The sequence below is a fragment of the Tinamus guttatus genome, unplaced genomic scaffold (assembly GCF_059628265.1).
Source record: "Tinamus guttatus ecotype Peru unplaced genomic scaffold, ASM5962826v1 Tinamus_guttatus_pri_ptg000287l, whole genome shotgun sequence".
In the NCBI taxonomy this organism is placed as follows: Eukaryota; Metazoa; Chordata; class Aves; order Tinamiformes; family Tinamidae; genus Tinamus; species Tinamus guttatus.
This window is the reverse complement of record NW_028288821.1, coordinates 4538714-4566412: the sequence shown is the minus strand read 5'-3', so window position 1 is coordinate 4566412 and position 27699 is coordinate 4538714. Positions and strand designations below refer to the sequence as shown.

The following is a 27699-nucleotide window of genomic DNA, read 5'->3' as shown; positions in this document are numbered from 1 at the left end:
CTGTTCCAGAAAGAGGGCACTTTGGGTTTATGCAATAGCTCCAAGAAATGCTGTAAATTCAAACTTCCTACAGCAACTGGTTGCCAAACATATTCTTCAAAACATAATTGATTTTCCACTTTCCTTGAATCTGCAGCAATGTAGCTCTGTATCTAAACTTCTGCTACAAAAGAAAAAGGTACAATAGATCAGGCTGAATATGGATAAAGTTCTATACCTCCTGAATAAGAGAAACAGAACAATGAAAAATAAAATATAAAAAGAAACAGTGCTATTAGTGTTACCTAAAACCAAGATAATGCATAATGGGGAACTTACAATGCTGCAGGGAGAGTTTTTTGTCTTTTTTTTCTTTTTAAATTACAGACTTGACATTTCCAATATGTCTTAGCTTTGTACTGATTCTCAAGTCTGAGTCACCAAAAATATCCAGCAACCAGCTGCTGTTCATATCCTAAAATATGCCTTCAGCTGACACTGAATATTGAAATCATTCTGCTAAAATACAGAAAAACGATGATGATAGAAACAAAGGTATAGCCTGAGCCCAACATTAAACGGTAAAAATTCTACAAAGCTACTTTTAAAACTCTTCTTCAGTTCATGAACAAATAAGCAGCCAGGTTTCAAGTAGAGGTAACACAGATTTTGGAAGATAGCATGTAAAAAAAAAAGCCCAGAAAGAAAACTGGAGCAAAAGCTCTTCTTGTTACGGCAGTCAGCACTCATCCTCCAAGAAATGGCAGAGAGAAAACTTTATTCGCCCTGCTGGATCTGTCCTGGTCCTACAACAACAACGAGGAACTGCTTCTGCTGTCACAAATACGCTCCATTTGGACATATGTTGATCCCCCTTTTTTTTTTTTTTTTTCCTTTTATTTTTACACATTTATCTTTTTTCTTAGTCTCTTGACTGGTAGAAGAGGATATATCCAGATTCTGAGTTTTTGGAAATGTCTGATGTTAACCCATAGAATTCTTCAATAGCCTGGGCATCGATTTTCTGAAAGTTAATGAGAGTTAGAATTAGGCTCAGTTAAAATACCACTTTAAGAATCCCCTTCCCAAATTTCATTCTCATTCTTTTGGGGGTGATGCTGGAAAGCCACACAGTATTAATAGAGCAAATAGATAGAACAAACATTTTCTCTACTTCAAAATTCTTGAGGTTCTCTTATCTGGAAAAGTCCTGCAACAGCACCTAGTGACTATACCCCGAAGCATGTGGACTACATCCGACAACCATCTAGCTTTGAGTGCTTTCCTTGCATTATGATTTGCTGGTACAGTGATGATCAGATTGCTGAGACAGGGTTTGTGCTTTAAGATAAATTGTTCTCCCTATTAACAGAAATAATTGCCTTGCTTATATTTGAAGTGCAGAAAAGCAGGCTTCCTCTCATACTCCAAGCAGGCAGGCCCATAGGGCATTATGTTTTAAAGACACCAGTTGCATGGTCTTGATCTAAAACCTCAGAACGATTGGTTTCACATTACTGAATTGACAGAGATTGCAGCACTGAAATAAAATACTCCCCCTGACCTATATTACTCAGCAGTCCACTGAGGTGTTTGAAAACACCTTTAGACTCTAGATCCGCAGAGGCAACATGCTAAAATAGCAAGACTTTGATGTGTAGGACCAACGGGAGACTGGCCTAGAAATAACAGAGCATCTTTTCTTTTATTCTCCAAAGAATACAACGGATGAAATAACAACAAAAATGTACGGAATATGTAACCATCTCGGCGTCTCTCTTATAACTGCACTGTTTTGACTGTGAAGGGAATAGCAGAGAGCAACCTCTGCAAAGTTTTCAGAGGGAAGGACCGCGCTCCGCTGCAGGAGGCACGGGGCAGCGTGCTGAACCGCTGCTCAAGGCTGCTGCAAGATACATAAATTCCAAGATGTAACAGCAGATATTTCTCCCTGGAACAGTTTTGGTTTCAGCCATGGGTGGGGTGGTGATGTGGGGAATCAGACGCTGTTGTTTTCTCTCTCCCTTTGAGCACTTTATTGAAGTTGCGCTACTACAGTGGGGGCTTGAGGATTTCCACACAGTTTATTAACATGATGAATGTCCACTGAAAATTGTTAGAAACATATTTTAATGGAAAAATAGCAAAAAAAAAAAGTTTTTAGTACTTATTATGTATTTAGCTGACAATTCAAATATTTTACTAATTTCCACTACCACTTCCACTCATTCTGAATGCAATTCAAACATTTTATATAGATTAACTCCTTCTCCAGGTATTTTATTATGGCAAACTGACTCCCTTTCTGCATTCCATTATCCACACAATGGAAGTGAAAGATGATTACATGGACTTCACTCTTTCGCCATCCTTAGTTTGCTCTCTGCAACACACGTAGCAAAGTTTTACCCAGCTGCCATTTTTAAGTGACAATCAGTCAGTCATTTCACATCTGCTTTTAGGGCTGCATAGCCTCACCTGGCATTAAGATGATTTTTCATGTCACCAAGCTTTAATTTCCTTGGTTCGTTTCTACACAATTACTTGGGCTTCCAAAACCAAATCTCTTCCTTGTGTACCCTTCACAACACTCAGCCTAAAAATTTGTTCAGAGATTTGCAGCATTCAGCTAAGACATACAAGCATTTTTGCCCTTTTCTCAGTTCGAAGAACACCTTGGCTAGACACTTCTCCCCTTTCAGGTAAACATAGTCAATGTGATGCATCACTCAGTTACTCTAATGACAACTTAAACAACTAACCAGAGATCAGTTATTCAGGTTTCTTCATTCCTTTACTTGGAACACTATCACCTTTAATTTGATTTGTCTCCTGAATTTGGTGCAATTGCTTTTCACATGCACTGAAGCATGTTTCATTATCATCTATCTTCAATTTTAATTCAAGACTGGCCTTCCAACCAAGCCCAAACAGATAAATGTGACTTTAGTACCTCCATGGCACTAGTAAGAGTAAGTAGGGAGTAAGAGCAAGACTAAGGCTTCCAGGGCAGCACACAACACTTCTGTTGACACTTCAGAGCTATTTGTATCACTCGCAACAAATCTCTTCACTGGAAGGAAGAGGAAAGCCAATGTTTTTTCCTGTGCTGTGTTTCACTTTCAGTATCTCTACCCCTGAACTATGTGAGCTCAGAATCCACTTCTCAAGTCTGCTGACTGATACTTGTTCCACTATGTGTCGGTTTGTAGATAGAAAGTTAAGTGTCCAAAGCTTAATAGACCCAAATTGTTTGTACGTTCTCCTAGCCTCTGAAGAGCAAAAGGCTTCCCTGGTGAGCCCTCAAACATCTGCAGAATGCACATCTTAGGGGGGTTTGGAGTCACCCAACCTCTGAGAACAACTAATGTGACACAGAGCAATACACTTCCAAGACATTTTGAAAATAGTACTTGCTCATCTTTGGAATAAATATTTATATCTCCGTGGGCAACAGTAGTTGCAGCTTCACTTTATTTTTTCAGTAAAAGCCAGAGCAGTGATAAGGAACTAAGTCTCCAGAGCTGAGGATAAGTGGGGAGAGAGAGAACAGATGAGCAAAACTGCAGCTACTTCTCCAAGAAGCTGGTATGATGGGCAGAAGAGAAGCAGCCTCCGCTCTCCTGTTCCCCTTGATCACTGAATCTACAGAAATTCAGGTGACTTCTAGAGAGCCTAGGAAAGAGAAAAGCTGATCCTGCCTGGGCAGAGGAGGGCGAGAGCTTCCTGTCTATCAGACGCCTAGAAGGCAGGCGTGGATACGATGGATAGTCACTGAAAAGATCCCCCGGGACAAACCCAGCAGGAATCCTTACGTGACACTCCCTGAAGTGGTTCAAGGAGCAACTTTTTTCCTATCAAAGGCCCAACTATCTCTGAAGACTCATGCAATACTCTCATGCAATTTTCCATGCCCGCCATAATGAAGAGAAACAAAGCCCAAATTTTATAGAAAACAAACAACATGAGCACACAGTAGCCAGGGAAAGCCTTCTAGCTGCAAAATGAATCTGCAGCTTCCCAGAGCTGCAGCTGGGGCACAGGGAGTGCCATAGGACTGGACTATATTTAGCATTCCTAACCCTAACCAGGGGGGCAAAATCTCAAAGGAAAACACTAAAAAACACAAAAAGTAGAAAATTCAGATCAAAGCACTTCATTTCTGCGGCATTTTAAGTGAACTATGTAAAAGAAAAATGAAATTGGGGAAAAAAAAGCCATGACTGAACCTAGAAAAGCAACTTAAGAAAAAAGCAACCCTTCAAGACAGAAAAACTGCATCCTATCTTCCTTGTGACAGTTCCTTGAATTTATTATCCAATACCAGACAGCACACATGTAAAAGCTCTATGATGATGCATCTATAAAACTGCCAACAGTGTTTGCAGATAAAAAGAAATTTTGTTTTGACCTATAAGCTAAGATACAACATAGAAGTGATTGACAGAAAACAAATATAGAACAGCAAGACGTTTTTTGCAGCTACTTTTAAAATGACAGGCTTATTTCCTGAATGGAAAATACAGTGCATACTTACATTTCTAATATTAAAGTGAACCTTATTTTAAAAATTACTTGGCACAATCACATACGTCAGCCATGACAGAGGAAATTAACACTCAGAATTTAGTAACACAGGACAGACAACTTGCCATAGTCACACAAGTTGTCCATATCACTAGGTAAGCACCCCTAATGCTCAAAAATTAGCCAAAGATTTTAAAAGGGGGAAATTACTATAACATCTTTCTTCAGCACAAGCAAAGATTTCAGCATAAGCAAGGATTTTGCTGTACCCATTTAGATACTTAGCACTGGGTCTTGAATCTGATCATAAAATCTCAGAGGCAAACAGTACATTTTCATCCTTACAGTGAGCAGTTCTAATGTGGTACTTGACATTTGCTTAATAACTATGTGAAACATATGGATGTGTAAATTTTTGGACATTACTATTTACAGATAAGTTAATGGAAAAGCCAAGAAAAAGCTTATCGGAGCAGACTTTTTAAAAATAATCACCAGTGGTCCAAACTCCTACATATATCCTTAGGATCTAACCACCACAGCCCACACCTCCCAGTCTTTTAACACTCTTTCTACAATCCTATTTGTTGTGGTCAACTGTTTGCATAAGTAAAGCTGAAATATCTTACTGTAGCAATGCAATACGGCCATCATAAAGCAAGTTAAATAACAAAATGAAGCCCAGAGGCAGGCCAAAATTTAAAGATTTGATGCGATCAACAAGGTCCCTGAAGTATTTTAGACTGAACAGCTGCACATCACCCTAGGTTCTAGCTGTCACTAGAGCCCTCAGGTTGCTTTGCCAGCTGTGGAGGGAGCTGAGGACGATGCTGTCTGCACTGTTCTCACTATGGAAAAGCAATACCCACCTCTACAATGTCATCATCAAACAGCAACCAAAAGCCATGGCTCTTCACAATGGTGATATAATGTCCACGGTTTGGACCACTGCCAGAGAAAGGATTGAAGATGTATTAATCTTGTGCCTGCAAAGGCAGGATCCTCTGCTCTCCCAAATTTTTCTAGGCCTTCCTGGCAAAGTGAGACTTACCAGCTTTGAATATTGTCTCCTATTACCCATAAGACTGTTTAGCTTCTTAGACTTCGCTAAACTGTTCAAATTAAAACTAGATGTTTTTTTTCCATCGCTAAGTATGTTCTCTTCGAAATACACAATTGCATAAATATTTCAGATAGTCATTTATATATTTCAAAAGACAAGATTAAAAAACAGTTAGTTCAATCACTGTTTTGTCACATTCATGACTGTTGCGTATTTTGACTACTGTTCAAAACTTTTAATAACTGCCTGAAATAAATTTGCATTTGCAAATAAAATGTCTGCAAATGCAAATGCAAAAAAAAAAAAAAAAAAGGAGAGATTTTTCAATGGGGATGGCTTTCTGCCACTGCAAGTCCCAGGTCCTGGGGCACTCTCCTAGTCTGATTCCATCTCCGACATCCCGAACGCTTACCCTGCTGGATAGGGACAACAAAATGATCTAATGCAAAGGGAGAGGGACCGACAGACAAAGGCAGACAGAGCCCCCCAAAAAAGTAGTTTGAATAAGAAGTGTATGCCTACTGTAATATAAGCTCTCCATCTACTAACCTCAGACTTTGAGAGAGCAATCAAGAGCCACAAAGAGAAAAAAATATATTTTTTTCAATGTTTCTGGATTTACTTTTTGCTTAGGAGCTAAATAATATTTTTAAAAGCCAAGCTATACTAATCTGGCCTTTATGCAAAAGAAACTACTTTTCTAGTCCTCTGGATTTACTGATACTCTTGAACACAATACATCTCTCAGAATAGAACTGGTTCAGAGTCAAAAAATTAAAAGTAAAATTTCAAAACCGAAATACCTAAAACAAGTTCTGAAAGTCAATTATTTAGAAAATATAATCTATCTTAAGTCTTTATTAAGTTCTTTGTAAGAATTAAAACCAGAAGTCACACAGAACCCCTAAAAGCCTCATACAAGACAATAGCTTTGAGGACAAAAACACATTCAGAACATTTAACATTATTAATCACCGCTTCTTTACATTGTTAAAACATAAAAGCATAGCTACAGGTATAGCAAATTAAGAATCTACAGCAAATACACAGGATGGGTTCCTAATACAGTAAAAATAAATTCAAAAAATAGCACAATTGCACACAACAAATCAGAACTGCACAGGTTTCTTGTGCTAAATCAATGCAACACCAGTGTGTTGATTCTGATGTCTTGTCTCTCACAATACAGATGTTTCAAAACACTTTTGCATGCTGCTGAAACTTGCTGTAGCTTGAAAATTCACTGTTCCAAATGGCAGCTCTAAATACTACCTCTGACATCCACGACTGCTTTTTTCTTAAAAGTGCTTATTGTTTTCTCTTTGATATTAAAACAGAATTAAAATCACAATACCAAAAATAAATTTTAATCAAGCCCTAAACAGGTCATAAAGTTGTTTTAAAAAAAATGAGTAGTATGCAGTTTATTCCACTTGGTGGCACCAGCTTCTAAGGAAACCTTTAACAATTCAGCAAGTGGCAACAAGGGATCTATAAATTAATTCTATTTAGTAAAAGCTTTTCCAACATTTGCTTTTAATTCATTTAGTTTTCCTGGAAAGTAGGCTTTTTTTTTTTTTTAGGGTTGCTCTTACTTTCCAAAGTCTCATAGACACAACTTGCCTGAATTGCCAGGATATGAGAGCTGTTAAAAGAGCAAGCCTGAGACTACCTGCTGCAAGAGCAATTTAAAATGTTATTAGTAAAATATATATAAAGAAATAAATACATATATATAAAAATCCTCTGCTTAGCACACTCCCATACTGTCAGCCACTGTACTATCATAAAATAGCAGAAAAATGTCTGACTCACTTTAAAGTTTCAAGGAAATGTATTTAAGGAGCTAGAGAGCACAGAGACATACCTGCCACAGTGAACAACCACAGCCACCAGGTCATACATTCTGTCAGGGTTTGTAGCATCTCCTGAAGTGTTAAAGAGCCGCAGCTCCAAGGGAAAGACTACACGGTAGGAGAGTTTGGTATATCGATGCAGCTGGTCCATGTATTTGAACCTTTTTAAGTGCAGAGCTAGAATCATGGGCAACTTTTTCACTCTCATTCTGAACCACAAAAATATGTTAAAGAACAAATATTAGCAGATGACCTAAAACAGAGCCTTGCTCTAAAATCATTTCAATATGTTTGGGAGAAGCTCCCTAAAACACCTTTAACAAATGTGAGGAATATGCATTAAAGGTTGCTTTCTCAGATATATTTTGGTGAGAACAGGCAACATTTATTTGGAAATATTAAGGATATAACTGAAACATGACTGCAAGACAGCCGTTTGCCTATAACAATACATCATATTTTTCATATTTTCATCATATCAAGGGAAAGAAGGGGATGTAATAAATCTCTGGTTTGGGGCTCTGGCCACTACCAAGAATTAAGTGACAATTAACATTTTTTATTAGTACATATAGAGGTGATTAATGCGAATGGAGGAGAAAGTGTGTCTGGAAGCACCACTCAAGCCCCTCAGGGAGAAGCACTAAGTTAACCTTTATGAGGCTGCTATAAAGCTACCTGCTTTCTCCACAGAGGTATTTTTCCTTACCCCCATTCCTCACAGACCCAAGTAGTCTTACGATCTCTTTCTAGAGATTTCATTTGATTCACAGTTGTCGGTACTAGGAGAACATTTATATTAGCCCGAGCACTTACACCTTACCTCTTCTGTGCTTCCTGTTTACTGCGGCACTGTTCACAATAGTATTTATATTCACTGCATAGAGTTTCAGTATTACTAAAGCCTCTGTAGAAATAAAGGTTAAAGAGAAGTCAAATAGGCAGTGATATTCAGTCATACCCTCCAGTTTAAAGCTATGCCTAGTTCTGCCAAGAAAAGAGTGTACAGGGAAAATTAAATTCCCTCTTTTCACCTGGCTCATATCTCCCAAATATTTTTTAGATGTATTTGTCCCAGCCTTGATCTGTGGTAATAGTGCTCAACTAGAAAACCCTGGAAAGGGCACCCTCCAGGATATCAACTACATGCTTTCTGCATAGGACTCAAACAAGACAGAGCAATCCCAAGGTAACTCGGTTTGGTTTCCAGAAGGAGTCATTCCATATTTTACATGGTGTTAGACCTTAAGTTTTAGAACCTATAACCATCAGCTACTGACTGGCCAAAGTCTGTATCATCTTTTAGCTCTGAGTAATTGCACACGAGTTATCAGCTCTTACAGCGCCAGCTGCTACATGTAACTTGCAGTATCCCAACAGCCGATAAGCCGGGGATCTGGCTGGCTGCTACGTGGAGCAAATCGTGTCAGCAAAAAAAAAGTAGGACCAGACAACTGAAATGCAGTAACAGTATTACAACAAGCAAAATGACAGTATGAAACCGCACGTACCATATTTAGTTTTGACAAAACCTATGTGATATAACAGATTAAAATCCCCATAAAACAAAGTGAAATCTCTTCTTAACCTGCCCCTAAGAAATCACACTAACTACTAAAACCCACCAATAGCAGATGCAATAAGCATGGTAATAAAATAAACAACACTCTGAACAGAATATAGTTTATCAAAAGCTCAAACCCTACAGTTGTAGCACAACAGAGCAACTAACTCAGCTGCTTCCCTTCGAGCAAGTCAAGCTTTTTCTCCATCCCAAAATATTCCCATTTACCTCAGACAGTGTGTAATTGATGTATTTTGTTCCACATCAACCGATAGATCCAGAAAGTCTTCATCTTTGCTACTAACCTTGAAAAAAATAAAAAGAAATATTTCATAACAGCTTGCAATCTGTCAGGTTTTAAGAGTTGCTTTAAATTCCTGGAATGGTGCACTGTCCTGCCTACAAGCAGAGAGATTTGTGATTTTACAGATACACGCAGAGGTCTTTCTTGAAGTTAACTAAAAATGAAAAATAATCTGAGCCACAGTTCTAATCCAAAAGGGAGTAATTAAAAAAAAAAAAGGGGGGGGGGGGAAAGAGAAAAGACTTAAGACCTTCCTTGCAAAACATCTCTCCCCCTTGAGCCTTCAAGACACATCTGCTTACTTGATCAGCAAAAACAAGTTTCTACCACTGAGAGCTCTCGGAGCTGGAGAAGTTTTAACTGTATTCCACTGTTTTGCAGACTAATACAGCTTTCTGCACCATTTCAGAGTATAACAGTAGATACTTATAGAAAACATGGAAACAGACAGCTGGATTTTCATCTAAATCCTGGGATGGGATATCAGTTACAGAAACCATCTTGCCATTTGTGCAAAAGCCACATTTAATCTCAAAATTCTTGAGACAGAATCTTATTAACCCTATTTTTAGAGTTTCTATTCACCATATTGCTATAATTTCAGATTCAAAATGCCAAGAGTGCTCACTTCATTTGTAGTCATTTCTTTTTTTTGTCTCCCCATCTGCCCTTTTTTTCTTTTTTTTTTTTTTAGGTGGAATATTATTTAATCAAAACAGCAGGTGAGTAATTGCAAATTTCTGGTCTGAAGGTGCTATGGTTCTTCTAATTTTAGACTCCCTGGTACTTCTTTTGCTATCAAATAGAGTGGCTATGGATCAACACTAAGAAGCATGGGCTTTCATTTCAAGGACTATTAAATTCAGTTAATCCCAGAGTTAAATAAATTGTGAGTAACTCTCACATATAAACACAACATAAACTATCAATCACTGACACAAGAAATAACATGAAGACAAAAAGGCAGCTCATATCAGCCGGTGCAGACTGCCTTGAAGGAAACAGGGAGAAGGAATAGAAAAAAACACTATGCTTTTTCTGAGAAACATACCTTAATGAGTATTGGTTTGTACATAGAGGTGATACAGTCTTAAAATACGCTATGCTCCATATTTTAATAGAGTGCAATTTCATCTATCCTAATAAATGAAAAAGTGTGCTTAGTATTAGGGAAAATGATCCAGAACCTCTGAAAAAAATCTAAGAGATTTTGTTTTGTTTTAAACGTACAGCCTCACAGTTAAGACATCTGGTTTCATTGGTTAGTGTTCCTTGGAAGATTTCATGGACCCACGTCAGATCAGTCTTGTCTCCTTCCTCGCTGTCAATGCTGCCATTCTGGAGTTTGCCATTCTGTTTCTCCTGCTTTTTCTCCTCCTGTAGTAAATCCGCAATAGTGTTAAGCAGGTAGTTCAGGAATTCATGTGCATCCTGCTGCATATAATTATCAAACAATTCTGGGAAGAAAGAGAAGAGGGAAATGAAAAAAAAAATACAGATACTTAAAAATATCCCATTACTGTGCATCTCCTTCCCCCTCCTCTAATCCATTATATGACGGTAAATTATTTTGTTGTTGTCCTAGCAATGGATGTTAGATTGCCCCTATCTATTCCTCAGGTTGCAATAAACAGGTAGACAGCTGAAAGATTATATAAAGGAAACTTTGGGCATTTCTTGGAATGGAAGGAAAACATGTTGTTGTTGTTGTTGTTGTTGTTTTCCCCTCCTTGATGAGAGGAAGAGAAATAAAAGAAATATTCCTGTGTGTTGCCTTGGGCCACCAGTTCATTAAGTCCAGCACCAAGGGGCAAAAATTCCCCTGCTATCATAACTTTGTTATCTTTTCAAGTCCTAACAGAAATGATAAATCAAAGAGAACGTTTTTTCACACACTATGGCTGGGAAATAACCGCCAACTCTCACTGTAAGGAATTCATCCTACCACAAACGTAGGAAAGGAGGTTAAAAGTAGTTAAGCCTCCTTGGAGACATTAATTTTGACCAACTGCACAAATATTTAGCACATGACAACTTCTGGCACAGACCAAAGTGGGCAGATCTGCAGCGGGCTATAGAGTTCACTGCGCCCAACACACAATAACTTGAGTGCTGAGATTTCTGTACACATGCTGTACTTGGTCTAAGTACAGAAACAAAGATAGCCAGATAATCCTCTTATGGCAGAGCACAGTTAATTCTGATCTAATCTCTCTTCCTATGCTCTAGAGGTGGTGGAATTCACACCATAAGCTAGAGTTCAAAAAAATTTCTCAAATCTGTTCAAATTTGACAATTTGGACTTGCTTAAAAAGAGAATTGTGGTTACACTTTAATATGCTTAAATAGCCAATGTTTAAATCTGCGTAAGGATTTCATTTACTCATTTACCATTTTCTTTCCTCAATCGGGAAATAAATTTCTTGGGTGGGATGACTCCCACCTTCTTCTTTTGCGTAGCAATACTGTTGAAGAGATCAGAGAGGCATGTCAGGAGGCTTTCCTTCTTTCGGGGCTGCACTTTGTATGCCAAAACTTTTTCCCGAAATGGACGGCAAAAATAAAGTGCCTGTAAGACTGAGTTGCAGTAGCAGGTATTGCCGAACTGGTTAAAACAGAACAAAAGGAAAACAAATATTTTCATATTAGCTCTGTTAAAAGGTAACAAAAGAAAGAGATCTCAATTCTATTACGGCACGTTGAGCTCAACACATGAACTTGTGTTTTAGGTTGCCTGTGTCAGATGAAATTAGTCTTTCGAGATACCAAGGTATATGTTAAATATTTCCTGTTTACAGTGCAATCTTATGAAGAGTACATGATGCAGGCAAATGCAAAGAGCAGCTGTTTTGCATCTGCCCTATCTGAAAAGCCGTGTCATTTTACAGAGGAGGGCAGTGATAACACAACTTCCAGAGGCAACGTTCCAGATTGCTTAACAAGGACTAACACTTAAACCATGGAAAAATCATCCAAAGCAGTGTATCATCTAAAGGAAAGAGAGCATGCTCAAGTTTCTTCTCTGCAATTTATTCTGCTGTTGCACTGTGAAAAAAAGAAAAAAAAAAAGGAAAAGAGAGAGAGTTTTAGGTTTGCCAGCCCCCAGATATTCTGGTAATGGATCTCAAGAGCATCATGAGCAAAATATTTTAAATAAACAAAATGAACCTACAAATAATTTGATTACACAGCATGGATAATCATATTAAGTGGTACTCAGAGAATATGGCCAGTAGTGTTCACCAGATTTTGGTATAATTACTGTAGTAGAATGATTGCAAGTTAATAATCAGTTTGCTGACTGAGAGAAACAGAAAATTAATTCACACAGCATAAAAGGTTACAGCCTGATACATACATTAACATTAATTTACACTGCATGCAAACAGCACAGAACAACTGTCAAAACTTATTTACATGAGCAAAACAAATAACCAAGCTGAGCATTTGAATTAGGATAGATCCTAACTCCTCTGTTTTTAGTGACGTAAAAAATGGAATAAACATCACAGTAATTAAATTTGCATGCAAGACAAAGTAAGTACCAAAATCAGTAAAGATCTGTTGTGATTAGGTACTTAAGTTGGAGCAATCCTACCTAATATATTTGTCTATAATAATCCCAGAAAATGTTTTAAAGAGACAGAAGAAACTAGGAATTAACCCTGTTAAAAATCCTGGAGGTCACAGTGCACCCTCAGTTTCCAACACAAGCAGTCGGTGAGATCTAGGACTGCATTCAGGGGGAAAAGGTGTCAAACACATGAAATCCACCAGCTGAACATGTACAGCTTTGGGGTTACCCAGGCTGGCATGGCAGTTCTCCATAGGCTGCTCAATATTTGCATCCTACAGTGGCAGGCACAGATCAAATAAAAAATTCATGTGGACTAAGGGGACCTAAAGTACAGAGGAAAATGCAGGTACAAACACATAAAATCTAACAACGCTTTTTGTCACGGGTTCTCTAGTACAAATACATTTTTCAAATAGTTGCCAAAAATATATTGGTTACAACCGATTGTATTTAGAGGCAACGATCTAATTTCAAGGATTTTACAACTGCAATGTGAAATTCAAATCTGAAGACACTCTAAGACAAAGGCTTTTTAAAAGCATGACCAAAGTTTGGAGATAAAGCATTGCTCCAGCCCTCACATGCTGCTGTTTCACCTTACACATAATCCATTTTAACAACAGGATGGCAACAGAAGCAGGCAGACCCTCTCCCACACCACCCACTGCGGTGGCTCTATAAATGTTTGACGTCAGGGCCAGCTCACTGATCCAAAGAGAAATCCGACCTTTAAAATAAAGAAAACCCTCAACTTCCATGAGTTCAGCACCTTTCATGTGTTCTGCACAGTTCCTAGTACTGATGTAAAGGAGAAACAAGAGTGGCAATACCTGAACAAGGAGTAAAATGGGACTGCTTTGTGCTGTAGGATTGCAGTGCACGACACGAAACTACATTCCTTAAAGTGCTCCCATTTATTAGCTCTCATTAGAGAACTTGGAATAACTGAGGAAAAAGCTCTCCAGAACAGCAGTATGAAAACAATTACCCCCAAGAAGTTGATTGCAAGAAATAAAGCACAACAGTATTAGTCATGTTTTGTCCTTCTGAACAGAGTATGGATGTGAGTAAAGCAACTCTGGATATTTTTAGAACGCTATTTTTTTCTTCACAGTATTCATCACTGCTATTTATGTTACAAATGGAGATGCCTTCCATTTTTCTCATTAGAGGGCAAACCTCAGAGGCTTCGGAATGGCCATTAACACCATACTTAAGAAACATAATTCAATATCTTCAGATAGTTTGGTGTTCAAGAACACAAACTGCTAGAGACGCAGGCAGAAATCAATTAAATGAATCCTAATGCACTGCAGTAACTAACACTTTGGTAGCTATCTTAACCTTATTTGGTGTGTTACAAGGTAGATCATTTTGTTCCTTGGTGAATAAAATAGATCTATGAAATGTGCCCAGATAACCAGTAAACAGGAACACACCTGGCTTTACAGCGAGCTCCGACAAAACTGTACATTCACATCATAAATAGGACAGTACAGAACCACCGTTTCTATATCTGATTTCTTATAAAGCAATAACATCCCTGGTAACAAAAGCAACAGCTGCCTTTCTCCTCCAAAGCACATGCTCCATTCTTTCCACAGTTAATTTGGACAGACATATCTTACTGCCCAGCAGATCCTAGTCAGGGCAGATGTATGCAAACCAACAGATTAAAAAAATCATTTTAAAAGGATTTGCTGGTATACGAGGCAATCAAACAAGGAGTATTGCTACATGTTAGCAAATTACCAGCCAAGTAAACTTGGCTATGTCCTCACATAGGAGGATGACCACAAATCCCATGAGTGGTATAAACCAAAACATACTATTCCTTTAAAAACACAAAGGCTTACACACATTATAGTATCAGTGCCGCATCAAATATTTTTGCTCTAAAAGGAGCAGAAAATATGCTCTAAAAGCATTCATACTTTATTATTTAATGTTCCTTTCAATATACTATTATAATCCTATAATTAGAAATGTGCCTAAGTAGGAAAGCTTCTTTCAACACCTTTTAAACTAATAAATATTCTTCCAGTATTTGAGCTTTCTATCTTGGTTATAAACAACAAGGCACAGCATCATATGGCAGGATGTGGTGTCTATGCAGATTCCGATTATGCAACACAAGTACCCAAAGCCCCTGAAAGAGAATCCTGTTAATTTGAAAATCTAAGATTTAAAATTTATTTAAAATTTATTAAGATATTAATAGGACAATAGCATTTAAAGCAAAGAAAATTCACTTACATTGACCAAGCCAAAGTAATGCTCATTCACTGGGAATTGCTCAGGACCAATCTCTTTTTCCAAAGCAGAGGCATTGGCGCCCTGCAAAGAAAAAGCAAGTTTTATGTTAGAGAAAGGAAATCTTCCTAAAAAGATTCCATACTGTTCCCACAGAATCCATACTGTTCCCACAAAAACTAAGGAGGAAAGAAAAAAAAAAGTTACTTCCATGCAGAGTTAGCATTTAAAGTGTTACCTGTGTTCTTGAAAATGTCATCAGTCTTTTTATTTACTATTACAAAAGATACCATAGTTTCACTTAAAGAAAAAAAAAAAAAAAGACTATTAGCTTGAATTACAGCAGAGCTCTATAAGATTCATCAGAAGGCGTTTTTGCATTGGATTTTATTTGAAAATTATCAGTAAGGAAGTTGTTCTCATTTAAGATTTCAAGTTACAGTGACAGACAAAAACAATGCAAAGAAGAAATGCATTAGACACTCCTAAAATTCAACTCACTTTGGCTTTGCTACCTTTATGACCTAATAAGCTTAGTGTATTGCTGGACAGTCCTGAGTCTCCAGCAGTATCAAGAGGACAGAAGGCTGGATATGACTGGGGAATACCGCTGACATCCACTTTGTCTCATTTATCCCAGAGAAGAGGAACTAAAGCACATCAGCACTCCTGCTTTAACTTTGCCCGCCTCAAATTTGACGTGCTCTGTGCATCTATTTCCATTTTTAATCCTCTCAGTCTGGCAAATTCCATTTACCTTCTTCCCCGGAGCTCATAAACATTTACTATCAAAATCATTAAGTAAATGTTTTGATCATTTCCATGAGCACTCTACTATTAGAATAAAACGCAGACAAGTAGAGGCCCTGTATTTAGTCTGCTAAAGCCAAACGAGATAGAAGAAAAAAGAACACAGCAATTTGCTACAAGACGAAAACTCCCAAAGAGTCATTTGATTTAACAAAAAGAACAGAAACTCTGCAGTCACACCTCTGGCATCAGATTTACAGGGGATAGCATATATTAAAAAAAAGACAGAAATCAAGGAAAGCTTGTAATTATCCAGCACAAAAAACACACCAAAACCATTGAGCACTGATATATTTACAAGCAAGGCTCTATATAAGCAGCAATTACACAGATATTTTTCAAGGCCTCAGTGCCAGGTCAAGCAGCTCCTCTCATCTGTTTCCCCACACCCCTTTCTCACTCTCAACTACTCATGTTTTCCCTTCAGGATGTCTAAAATAATACCCAAAGCTAAATCTAGACATAGGATTAGCTACCTTCAGAATAAATAAATATCTGACCAATTAAATTAATGAACAATTGTAATTTTTAAACAAGAGTATGCTGGAAAGAATCTACCAACCTAAAATAAAGCAATAATACAACTCAACTAAACCACCAACTTGTCCCCTCCAAGGGCTTAATCCTACCTGCTGCCCAGGATTTCTTCATGTGGATAAACAAAGTGCAGGGACAGATGCAAATTACAGTTTCCTTATTAAATTAAATGCTTAAGTCACTCAGCCACGGAAGCTAAAGTGACCTAATAGTTTCAATTTTTTTCTAGCTTATCAGAAGGCCTTTGAAATCATCCCATCAGAATCCCGCAGATCAAGAGGGCTCAAATTGTCAGCACTTCAGGAACTGAAAGGAAGGATCGGCAGGTTGCACTATCGAGGGCAAGGCCGCCTCGCTGCAGCTGGGCCCGTGATCTTTGCACCTGAACTTGCAAAGAGCAAACTGAGCAAGTGGGGACGGAGCCTGGCAGGGCACGATCCTTTCCGCACTGCAGTGAAGCCCAACAAGTAGCTCTGTTTGCAGTCCCACGTTACATAGGTTTTCCCATTGCTGCTAAAGGATTTCTCCAGCTCGGTAAACACTTTGGCCCCAGATCACGCAATATCTGCACATGGAAACACTGCGCACTTCGCTATTTCGCTAACACCGATGCCTCATTTCTCAACTGGAAATAAAATCCAATTAAATTCTCCAAAGTATGAGAATTTGTATCTGATTATTCAGTGAATTGAGAGGCGCATTGCTGTTGGGGCAAAAAAACTAGTCTGTTCCTTACAGTATATAACACTTTCCTAAGTTATAGTTATATACTAAAGAAAATCAAATTGTAGGAACAGTAAACAATGACAAAAAAAAAAGCTGTTAAAAAGCAATAGAGCCTGCTTGGCAGAGCCAAGCAAATAACATGCAATGAAATATACCTAAATGCATAAAAGATGTATAAAATGTATATAATAGATACATTTTTGCGAGTGGAAAATTCACAAGTGCATCCACAAGAATTCCCAGAAGTCCGTGAAACACTCATGGAATTGCGTTGCCACTGTGGTCAAGAGGGGAGGCCGCCTGGCCCAGCTGAACGAACCCCGTTTGGGGTTAAGGAGAATTCGTGTTGCTATCGGGCTTTACCCAATTCTAAGGGACGGAATTCTCGCAAGGAAAATATGTGCACTTTAATCATTGCTTTTGTTTGCTTTTCATCAGAAAAAATGCTGCTAACAATGACCAAGGCAACCCCAGCAGTGCACAGAGGATGACACATTTCTTATCTTGGCCGCATCAGTTATTTTTATTTTTGTGCATAATAGCATTCACAAGGAAGGGAATTTTTCCAAGAACATTCCTGGTATTCACTGGTTTCCATCAAAAAAGATCCTAAAAAATCCCAAGTGCTTAGTTGCAGAATATCAAGCACAAGCACAGGGAGCTGACAGCATTCAAGGTTTTTTTTTCAGTTTTCAGAAAAGCTCAGCAAGGACATCACATCTGAAGCCCATGAGATGCTGGGAAGACAGAAGTAACTAAATAAATCTGTTGTTTACCCAAAGAACTCAAAAAAATCCTTTTTTTTTTTTCTTTTGGTGGCAGGCTTTGTTGAGTTTGGTAAAGCAAAAGGGGAAGTGAAAAGCCCAGTGTCAAAAACTCTTGCCTGAGGTAGCTGTCTAAGCAAGTCATCACAAGCGAAGTGATACCAGAGTGCAGCTAAATTTTTAGCTGGATAACTCATCAAAACACAACAGATCTAACGTGTCTATAATGGAAGCTGCAAATCTTTTCTGCTCAGTAGAGGAGTCTTAAAGATTTACTTCCAGCTCAATATATCATGCAAGGGGAAAATAAAACACAGTAGATGGTATTTCTCAAATGACACCACTAACTTACTGCCTCGCTGAAGCAAGGCTAGGACGAAGGATGCTCGAGCATTATAGATCCTTAGTATCTCCTCAGCCAGCGCCTGACTATTCCTGCAAAGCACACAAATAGTTTGCCTGGCCTATACTAAACCCACTGCTGAAACTGGAAGCACATACAGCCCTTCCTGGGGGTTAGACCCTTGGATGCCCTTAAACCTATTTGCACCTAAAAGTATTTGTGCGGAGGTGGATGGTAGATTGTCTAATGAGAACCATTGAGGGAAATGACTATTGGAAGGTGAATATAAGTTAGTGCTTTTCTCTCCTGAGCATGAGCAGCTTTATGGTAGGAATTATAACAAGGCCAAGACCCGAGGAATTCTGAAGCCTGGACAAATAGCTGGCAGCAACTGAAGACAACTGTGTAGCGCAGAGTGGGAACTACAGTCTGCTGCTGAGACCAATTCACACGTCCAGCATCCACAAGGGTCTAGCTTTAAATTACAACTCTCCCTTCCTTTTCAGTACCACAGTTTCAGCAAATTTCAGTGGATTCCCTGCCCTCCACAAAATTTGGACAAGAACGAATGAGTATTATTAGTGAAAAGCCATTTTTTTTGTCAAAATTAACATTTCCACTTTGACAAATCCTATCTTCCACTGATCATCCCTACATTTTGTGGCTAAGGAGGCAACTTTATAGAGGCAGGAATGGTTACAAATGCAGAGCTGAGCTCTCTTCGTCACCGTGCCAGCAGAGCACAAGCAGCTGCTGCCATAGCTGCACTGAGAAAAGGGATCAAAATCAGCATGAGGCTGGGTCACTATCGCTGCTGTTACTCTGAACCCTTGTCAAAAATAATCAGGTCCAGTCCATCACACTGCTTGAGCAGAGATGCACTGAAGCTATAAAATGAGGGGGAAAAAATAAAAATAACCCATGCACGGCCTGCAACGGGAAAGGACATGAGTGGGAAGACCCCACTGCCACGTTTGCCAGAGCGCCGAGGTCTGCGCTGGGAACCGGAGCAGGCTGCAGCGCTTCCTCTTGCTCAGGGAGTTTCTAACCAAGCACACGAGGCGGGTGCAGCCAGCAGCCCTGCACGTTTTGGAGGGTGCCAACTTCACACCAGCTTTGTCTGCATGCTGGAGTGTCTCAGGTTATTAGCACAGCCTGCTTGCTATTAGAAATAGGATATATCTTCTAAATTATACAAATGGACACATGGCAGACGTACGGGTCAGGTCGGAAAAGCGCTTTAATAAAACAATGAGAAACTACAGTGAAAGAAACAGGGCAGCAAGCAAAGAAAAATACACCCACTGTAAAACTCATTAAATGCTGCTACAGTGCAGGAATTATTTCTGACATGCTCTAATTATATACTGTTCTTGAAATTATACAAGTAAATCTGTGTAAGAGCAGATTATCAATGGATTTATACACAGCTCATTACCAGCTCAGCAGAATGGGACAAAATCCTAATGATTTGTCTACTTTATTAGAAAGGATATGGCAAGCTACAGATATCTAAACATCAATAGAGATTTTTAAAGCAAGGAGGCAATTGCTTAAAGGACAAGGAAAGAAAATAACGAGAACTGTGAAGCCCTTCCGTTTTCCAAAATTACAACCTGGAACTTGCTATTTGCTTCTTTTTAAATATTAATGAAACTAACAAAATCTATGAAAATTTGGTTAAGTCACTGTGTTTATTTTGGGGATGCCATATTTTAAATACTCCATTTACAGTTTATTTATAGACAGGATATTTTCAGAGAAGAAATTCTTGAAACCATCAGTTTATATATCACTACTTAGTTTCAAAAAATGATTGTATGACAGTATTTGAATACTGTATTAAGTGTCATTTCCTACACTCACCTATACTTCAACTACTTTAATCCTATATAAAATATACACAAGACTCATTTTGTCAGCAGATTAACTAATTTCTCTTTAGTTCATTAAAAGTAATTTAAATCGCTCTCCCTTCCCAGTTCCATATAGTCCATGGAAATCTCACAATGCAGCCTTTCTGCAAGGGTAAATTACTTGCCATTTTTTAGCTCAGTGCAAAGTATTCGTTTCAGCATTACATGCTTTTTCTCCAAGCCTTGCATCCTGCTCCCATTACAATTAATATAATTCAGCTCCAATAAAGTAATTAAGGCATTGCAACTTAGGATATTTCTAGACTTTTATTACAGCTGCACGCACACTCAGAGGCTTGTAGCATGACTGCTGGTGTAACTGCCTGGTGAAACAAAAGCACCTGATACCCTAGGTTAGGCACAGCTCTAAACCATCTCAGCTTTTGGATTGGAACCAGTTTATTCCCACTGAGCCATTTCCCTGAGGAACAATGCTGTCCTGCAAAAATGGGAATAAGGTCTAGGAAGATTTCAGTGCACAGAACACACCTGGTGTACAAGTCTTACTGGAGTCTCTCTAGCTATTCTTTTGGCTTTTTATTTTTTAAAACAAGTGAGAATAAAAAAAGGAGAAAAGATTTAGCATTTGAAAGGAAGCTGGAAAATGGCTTTCAAGTTGGGCAGAGAGGCCCAATGGCACCATCATGCAGAGCTTGCAAATATTAAAAATGGTTAAATATCCAGCCTGACTAAAGAATGGTTGCAAAAAGCCAACAACAACACAACCAAACCAAATAGGCCAAGCCAGGGCTACTTCAAACCTGTCAGGGAAGAAACCTGAATCAGGTCTGCCTACATTTGCTTCCCTACAGGAGCCCTGATAATCGGCCCTGGTTCAGCAACATTAAGACGATCACGTGGCAGAGTCCAGGAGGCAGCAGAACAGGGGTTGTATATCTAAAACAGTTTATAAAACACACGGCCAAGATTTTTTAAACCTCAGAATTAGATGCTAAATCTCCATCTTTTAAAATGTCTTGGTTGTGCACAGCACTGCAGGCAGATAAAAAGCACTGTCATCTTGGCAATCCCACCCTATGACTTAGGCTTTGAAATGATCCCTTTGCAGGCATCTAGGCAGGCTGTGACTCCAGGCATAGCAAATTACGGTAAGCTGAGCTGTGGATTCCTGCACTCCGTGTGCTTATATAGGCAGAACAAACTGATAATCTTGAGAGAAGCAGGTAGTACAACGTCATGGGCTTCCCAAGGCTCCGTGCTTTTAAATACCAGATGCTCTGCCCAACCTCCACTGAATGTTCTGTGTGCAGGAACGACCATCTCTGCTCACTCTTCAACAGGGAGTAAAGTGCACAGAGCACTCAGGCTGCTATCAACACCACAGGGACTGCAGTGAAGCGACAGAACAGCATTTCAAAAAAAAGTCACTACCACCGAGTATTTCAAATCTGAAATGCAGTTCTAATTAAAGCATTTTTAAATGCAGAATGCTTTATAAACTGCTGCACATAAATGCTTATTCAATGAGGAGCTAGTCTTGCAAGGTCTTATTTACTGCAGCACAGAAAGACATAAACATTTGGGAAAATCTGTAATTTTATGCTCTTAAAAATTAGATGCATGTAGGCTGCATGAGGCCATGCAGGAAGGATGCTGGATTAAGGGTAGGGAATACAGAACTACTGATTAGAAATGTGGTGTTATAAAGAGACTACTTTGCTCTTCTTAGCCAATCTTTCCAAAACTTCACAACCATTCCCCACCTGAGAAGAGCCCTGCGAGGCTTCTCCCCAGCTTGGGTATCTCTCATTTCACCCTGTGACACTGCACATAACTAAGAACAGATGCAGCTATGACAAACACACAGGTGTCTGTCACACGCCAAGTGGATAAATTATTAGAGAAGGAGCTGAAAATATAAAACAAAATGTACAGTGCAGTCCTGTATTTTGGCAACACGTCTAGGAATTTCCCAAATTGACATCCGCAACAGTAAATACTGAAGCCTGTTTATTTAATAGGAATAGATGTACAAGAAAGATGTACATAAATACCTATTTTCAAAAAAATTAACCATATATGTCTTGCAGTTGCCTCGGTACTCCCTGACACAAGAATGACACATGAAGGCATGAACTCCTCCAGTTTATAGATAACCTCAGATCCAAACAGAGACAGCCCAAAAACTCAGCCAGGTGGTAGCTCGAGATTACTGCATAATATCCTAAAAAAGGGGGAAAAAATGCTCAAGAGACCTGCGTGCTGTCCTGCCAATGTTATTTTACTAGTGAAGCTAAAACAAAGTCCTAAAAAGGTAGGTGAAACAACAGCAGAGACAAATATAGTACATCAGTGACATGAAAGTCCTGCTGGAACTGAATAATGTAAATTATTCAGCTGCCAAATGGAAATGTATTAGTTACAAATGATTCAGTCATCTCTTTGCTACCACTGAAGTTAATAATTACATCCACGCTGCCCTGAATCAGGGCAGCAGAATAGGATTACCACCAATTTGTAGACTGGATTGGAGCTCTTCAGGCATGTCTGGCTGGTTTAGCAAACAACGACACATGGATCTGATGGGAAGTGTTCCTAATTAGCTCACCCAGAAACACCAACACTTCTGCAAACACCTTCCTACCAACTTGTCACCAAAGGAGCAGTCTGAGGAAGGAAAACATCAGCTCTGCGTTTTTCATTTCCTTCTACACAAGTGTTTTGTTTTGCTCCTTCAAATGCCAAAACAAAAGTTACTGCTAATGCAACAACAACAACAAAACTCGGGACTCGGATTTCTGGGTTAAGGCTCAGTCCTACAACCAGCCGTCACAGCCGGGAGGCCACCAGGTCCCTACAGCTCAACAGGCAGGTCTGAGTTCGGACAACGGAGCCGGAACCACTCCGTGACCAGCACAAGCCACAGAATGACAGAGATACTGGGTTTTACACGTTTTTTGCAACAGAGCTAAGTGCTCATCATGAAGCTAAAGGAGTGGGGATAAATAAAACAGCTTCAAGACTATTTTCCACTTCAGTCTCCCAAATAATTTTGCAGTCACTTCCGAAAAGGAAAGTTCCTGGCCAACAGCATAAACACAAGGGAAGCAAAACTAAGCCAGAGGGACACAGCAAAGAAGCAAAGCTCTAGCTGGTAGCTTTTGGCTATGGATGCGTCTTGTCACATAGGGCTAGTCTCCTCACCAAGCAATGAATCACATCCAAATTACCATGTATTTTCCTACGAGCTCCCAACCTTCGCAACGCTACAGTTGCCACATGGATGTTGAGCAATCGCAAACAAAATTAAAAGGGACGGCGCTAGCAGAGAGGAAACGCAATGATTGCAAGGCACGGGAGGGAGGATCCACACAACAAAAACCTGGGAGCTACTCTAGCGAGAGGATCCGATAGAAGTTTGAATTCACTAGTAAGCAGTAACGTAGCTACAGCATTGAATTTAATTTTTAAGGATACATTGCAGAATACGGAAGTAACTGAGAGATGCAAAGGCAGGAACCCCAGTCCTTACACTGCTGACCGGACCAATGAAGGAGTCCGGCAGCATCAGCATCCTGTGTTTCAATTTTCTAGTTTGAAATGCAGATGACTGGAAACATAAATATTGTGTATTTTACTAAAAAGGTGTGAAGTACTGTACAAACACTATGTATTAGTGTAACTCTGAAGAAAGCAGTTTCCCGAGTATACCTTGTTTTTTTATAAAGAAATCTTAAATTTTTCACATTCACATTATGAGAAAGCAAAAAATACTTTCATTCCAGATGCTAACTCAAGTAGATGCAAATAAGCTGATCCAATTTTTCACACATAGCACCCAGCATCTTAAATTTCCTGGGCTGGCTGAAGAAAAAAGGAGTGAACTTGCCTGTGTGTTTAGCCAGCCTGTACATACACCTGCAATACCGATCCTGACAAATTCCCTAGCATCTGATGAAGCAGATGCATGATGCAGCTGGAAGCAAGGTTGGCTGGGGAGAAAGGCACAGCTACCTCGTGTTAGCAGCACTGCTTGACGCTTTCTCTCTGTAGGGAAATGAAACAATAGCTTCTCTTGAAGCGGGAGCAGGAGGCAGATTCTGCCTCCCAAAGCTGCAGCATGCCGGGAATATAATTGTTAAAAACCTCCTCCTGGTGAAAATAGTAATTCAGAATGGACATTAACATGGTACAAGTATCCTCAGCTTCTAGCTTCCAAAACCAAATTAAGATAAGCGCAAGAGCGGAAGTGAACCCAACACAGAATAAGGCAAGGTTTCTAAAAACGATCAGCAAAACACTGGAACGACTGCATTCAAATTCGGCGACACACCCACAGGAAAAAGCACTGCCTGACATTTGCCCTCTTAATCTGAGGCTCAGTCAGCTGATGTCAGGAATGCATCTAAAATATTACATGGGATTGAGTCAACCACCTGCCTCTGGGGTAGGGAACTCCACAACCAAGTCATGCTTCAGATACTTCTCATGACCTTAATTTCACTTGTCTTGGTGGTGGGGGATTAAAGATCCACTTTTATTTGAGAAATCTAGGGAGATCAGTGAATTACGTAGCTCCAAGGAGTTTTCTACAATATTTAACTCGATTCTGTAGCACCAGCTATCATTTCTGTAACAAGAAAGACTTGTTTTTAAGAAATACTACTATGAAACTGCAAACATTCAGCTTTGTATAACACCAGTGCAGTTCTTTTTGCCTGGATCTCAAGTGGATCAAAACTGGTAGTCAGTACCCAGTACCTAAATGGATTTAAACCAATATAATGAAGCACAAAACTGCACGTCCTGCACACAGCCCTGCAACCAGCCCCGGAAAGCTGATAAAACCTGATACACCTGAGCGGCTTCTGCCACTGCTGCCTCCTACCTGGCTCACACAGGAGCCCGCCCCAGACGAAGGGGACAACTCAACTCTGGCCACGCGGTGAAGAGTAACTGAGATGTTTGCCTACCGGGCACTAGAGCTCAACACCCTCCGTCAGATCCCAGGCGGGGGGCTGGAAATGCAGCTCTCGATTCCTGCACGGAGAGTCCCCGTGCAGCCTTACGAGTCACCACGGTGCTACGAGAGGGGATACGTTACCGCACGGCCCCGCCGCGGCGCTGGCCCACGCGCCCTGCCGCCCGCAGGGCCCCGCCGCCTCGTTACAGCCCCGCGCGGTCAGGCGGCTGCGGGGCACCCACGGCCCGCGGGGCGGACACGGCCGCCGTGGGAGCCCGCGGGGACATCGCGGCGCACCAGCCTGTTTGTCACACGGCTCCGGCACCACCGCTACCACGGCGAACTCCGCTGAAAAGCGCACACACGTGGCTACGCACACGCCGGTATACGTGTATATACATACGGATATAGACGGTTCCAACCGCCGCCACACGCGCGCACACACCCCCACACCGCCCCGCCGCCCCCGTGGCGGCGCCCCCGCAGGCCCCGGCGCTGCTCACCATGGTACAGATGGAGGCGAGCCTGCGCACCGTCATGAGCACGTCCATGGCGCCGCCGCGCCGCCCGCCGCCGCCGCCGCCATGTTGCGAGCGACTGACAGCGCCCGCCGCGCAGCCGCCTGGCGGCGCCGGCCGCGCCGGTGCGGCGCCCAAACGGCGCCGGCTGCGCCCCGCGCCGCGCCGCGCCGGGCCCCCCTGCCGCCCGGGCCGCGGCCTGGCGGCGCTCACGGCTTTGGGGGAGAAACGTTGTTTTTGCGGCGGGATGAGGGGCAGGGAGCGAGGCAGCACGTGCTTCTCGCTTGGTGGTATCCTGAGGGGAGCCTCCCAGCTCCCTGCAGAACGCATGAGTTGCAGCTCTCTCAAACACGGCTTGACATCCTCATAGGAAAACCTCTAGTATCTGCAAAAAAATATTATTTTTACAGTGCTGCAACCCCCAAGAGCAATAAAAATAGAAAATCTAAAAGCCGTAGCCAAATACAACTCAGATGCGTAAATAAATCTGTAAGTAATTTGGTGTGGAAGTAGCATCATCCCCCTGCCACGTGCACAGGGATGTATCTTAGCACAGGGCAACCGAATGAGCGGCTGGTGAAGCCTCAAGCATCATCCAAATGTTTTCCAAGGGGCTCTCGAGTTCTGCAAACATTCACCCTTTTAATTTAAGCTATTGTTTTTCCAAGAGCATTTGAATTAAAAACACGCTCTCTTTTTACATCTAAATATAAATCCATTGTACACAAACAATAAAAATCTCTTCTAAAAACAATTCTTATTCTTCATGCCAAGGATTATACAACTCCAAATAGTGTGAATCCTTCTGCATGGTTTCACTCAGTGAAAAGATAATTAGATGATTTAGAAAATCAGATAAACATCAGATTAAAGAGCCACTAGCTTTTATTGTGCGTCTTAAAAGAATTCCTTCAGAATTAGAGTCTAAAAGTCAAGACTCTTGGGGAGGAAAAAAAAAGACCCTGGAGAGCATATTTAAAACTTCTGGAGAATATGCTGGGGTGGGTGGTGTTTTGTAGTATTAAAAAATATTCTCTCAGGCAAGAGATCTCTGTAGCTAGTGGAAAAACACTCTGGTTAGGTTGCACAAGAAGACTGGACCAGTGTGTGAGAAGTTTAGATTGAAGAAATTTAGATGGAAAGAGGAATGAGGACTGCTCTGCCTCCAGGATTCAGTCCAAGCCTGAGCTCTCGCAGTTGCCTTAAGCAACCAGAAGCCCTCCCAGCTGCCAAAAGCAGCAGTTCAAGGTTTCCTCCACGGTGGGTCCTTCGTTCCTGTCCCCACACATCTCCTCTCCTGCGTCGGCACCAGCATCCGTGCAGGCACATGGGAAGAGCTTATGGAGCCTCCCCTTGTGAAGCAAATCTTCCATTCTCTTGGTGAATTTAGTAGTCCCACTCACACTGCATCATGTCCAAGCAGAAGGATAGCCTCTGTCCTGCTCTCCACATGATGGAGATGATACCCAACATTGAGTTGGCGTTTTTGGTGGTGGTGCATGTTGAGCTGATGATTTTTGCCAGTGATGACTCCAGGATCTCTTTGGCAAATTACAGTGCCACTACCAAGCTGAGCATCACTGAAGCATCCTTTAGATTATTTCTCTCTAGCTGCTTTACCTCACATTTCTCCACATTCAAGCTCATCTGCCAGCCTTGTGCATGCTCCTTCACTTCCTCGACATCCTCCTGGTGTTCCTCAGCAAAGCCACAACATATGGCTGCCCAAAAGGACTTTTACTTCTGCTTCTGTCAAGTGTGTTGCCTCTCATTGAAACAAGTCAAGAAATCTGCATCCTTCTGGGAATATCTCTGGTTGTATAGAATATTTACCATGACATTGCTTAATTTATCTTTTCTTTCTTTCTTTCTTTCTTTCTTTCTTTCTTTCTTTCTTTCTTTCTTTCTTTCTTTCTTTCTTTCTTTCTTTCTTTCTTTCTTTCTTTCTTTCTTTCTTTCTTTCTTTCTTTCTTTCTTTCTTTCTTTCTTTCTTTCTTTCTTTCTTTCTTTCTTTCTTTCTTTCTTTCTTTTCTCTCTC

The 27699-nt window shown here is 40.4% G+C and overlaps 1 protein-coding gene across 1 annotated transcript; it reads right to left on the bottom strand.

Annotated features, from left to right (window-relative positions):
- Window positions 1-236: 236 nt before the first annotated feature.
- On the bottom strand, window positions 237-25735 carry LOC104566096 (ubiquitin carboxyl-terminal hydrolase 12). Its single transcript, XM_088527527.1, has 9 exons — window positions 25647-25735; window positions 15127-15207; window positions 11685-11898; window positions 10524-10750; window positions 9218-9294; window positions 8249-8332; window positions 7437-7634; window positions 5376-5454; window positions 237-1003 (listed from the first exon to the last, which is right to left on the bottom strand). The coding sequence occupies exons 1-9, from the start codon at window positions 25692-25694 to the stop codon at window positions 902-904; spliced, it is 1110 nt and encodes a 369-aa protein (XP_088383653.1). The 5' UTR covers window positions 25695-25735; the 3' UTR covers window positions 237-901.
- Window positions 25736-27699: the final 1964 nt, after the last annotated feature.